Genomic DNA, 1,521 nt, shown 5'->3' with positions numbered 1-1,521 from the left:
ATATATATATATATATATATATATACATATATACATATATATATACATATATATATATATATATATATATATATATATATATATATATATATATATATATATATATATATATATATACATATACATATATATACAGCCTCATCCAATAATAATAATAATAATAATAATAATAATAATAATAATAATAATAACACTCTGGGCTTCCTAAAAAATACAATGCGCAACTGGAATAAAGTACTTACAAGTTCTGGAATAAGACTAGCCGAGGTTAATATCAGGAGATGGATCTTCTCGGGCGACTCACTGTCCCCACTACTCTTCATAGTAGCCATGATTATTTTGACAAAAGTACTGCAGATGATGGATGCTGGGTACCAACTCAAGAAAAGAAGCAACAGAATTAGCCATGTGATGTTCATGGGCGACATCAAGCTGTATGGTAAGAGCATCAAGGAAATAGACACCTTAATCCAGACTATGAGGATTGTATCCGGGGACATCAGGATGGAGTTTGGAATAGAAAAATGTGCCTTAGTCAACATTAAAAATGGCAAATAACAAGGACTGAAGGGATAAATCTACCGGATGAGATGAACATCAAAAACATAGCTGCATAGACCATGAAACTAGAAAACATATCACGATACATATAGCACTACACCTAAGATCAAATACGGACAGACTATACATAACACGTAAGGAAGCAGGGAGGGAATTACGAAGTATAGAGGACTGCGTTAACATAAAAAATAAAGCACTGGGGCAATATCAGGAAATCAATGAAGACGAAGGGCTCAAGAGTGCATGGCAAGGACTGATAAAATTACACGAAGACCCAGTAATATACAGAAAGGAGAATGACAAACAGAACAGAAGACCAGCACAACAAACCAATTCACGGACAAAATATGAGACAGACTAAAGAACTAGCCAGCGATGACACATGGTAATGACTACTGAGGGGAGAGCTCGAGAAAGAAACTGAAGGAATGATGACAGTCGCACAAGACCAGGCCCTAAGAACTAGATATGTTCAAAGAACGATAGACGGAAATAAACTTTCTCCCACATGCAGGAAGTACAACACGAAAAAACAACCACATAGCAAGTGAATGCCCTGAACTAACACAGAACCAGAACAAAAAAGGCATGATTCAGTGGTAAAAGCTCTCCACTGGAACCTGTGCAAGAAACATCAGTTAACTTGGAGTAATAAATGGTACGAACACCAACCTGAGGGAGTAATAGAAAACGATCAGGCAAAGATCCTCTAGGTGTATGGTATCAGGTCAGATAAGGTGATACGTGCAAATCGACCAGACGTGACGTTAATTGACTAAAACTAAAAGAAAGTATCACTCATTGATATCGCAGTAACATGGACTCCAGAGTTGAAGAGAAAGAGGGCGGGGGGGGGGGGGGAAGAAAAGTATCGAGACCTGCAAATAAAATTAAAAAGGATATGGGATATGCCAGTGGAAGTTGTATCCATAATCATAGGAACACTAGGCACGATCCAAA

At 36.9% G+C, this 1,521-nt stretch overlaps 1 protein-coding gene across 1 annotated transcript; it reads left to right on the top strand.

The window, feature by feature from the left end:
- The first annotated feature begins 216 nt into the window (after positions 1-216).
- On the top strand, positions 217-558 carry LOC137635532 (uncharacterized). The gene has a single exon (XM_068368011.1). The coding sequence runs from the start codon at positions 217-219 to the stop codon at positions 556-558; it is 342 nt and encodes a 113-aa protein (XP_068224112.1).
- Positions 559-1,521: the final 963 nt, after the last annotated feature.

The sequence above is a fragment of the Palaemon carinicauda genome, unplaced genomic scaffold (assembly GCF_036898095.1).
Source record: "Palaemon carinicauda isolate YSFRI2023 unplaced genomic scaffold, ASM3689809v2 scaffold1373, whole genome shotgun sequence".
Lineage (NCBI taxonomy): Eukaryota > Metazoa > Arthropoda > Malacostraca > Decapoda > Palaemonidae > Palaemon > Palaemon carinicauda.
Note: the sequence above shows the minus strand (reverse complement) of the source record. Positions and strands in the feature narration are given on the sequence as shown.

Coding starts and splice junctions, on each gene's coding strand:
- LOC137635532 (XM_068368011.1), top strand. CDS start 217: ATGCGCAACTGGAATAAAGTACTTACAAGTTCTGGAATAAGACTAGCC.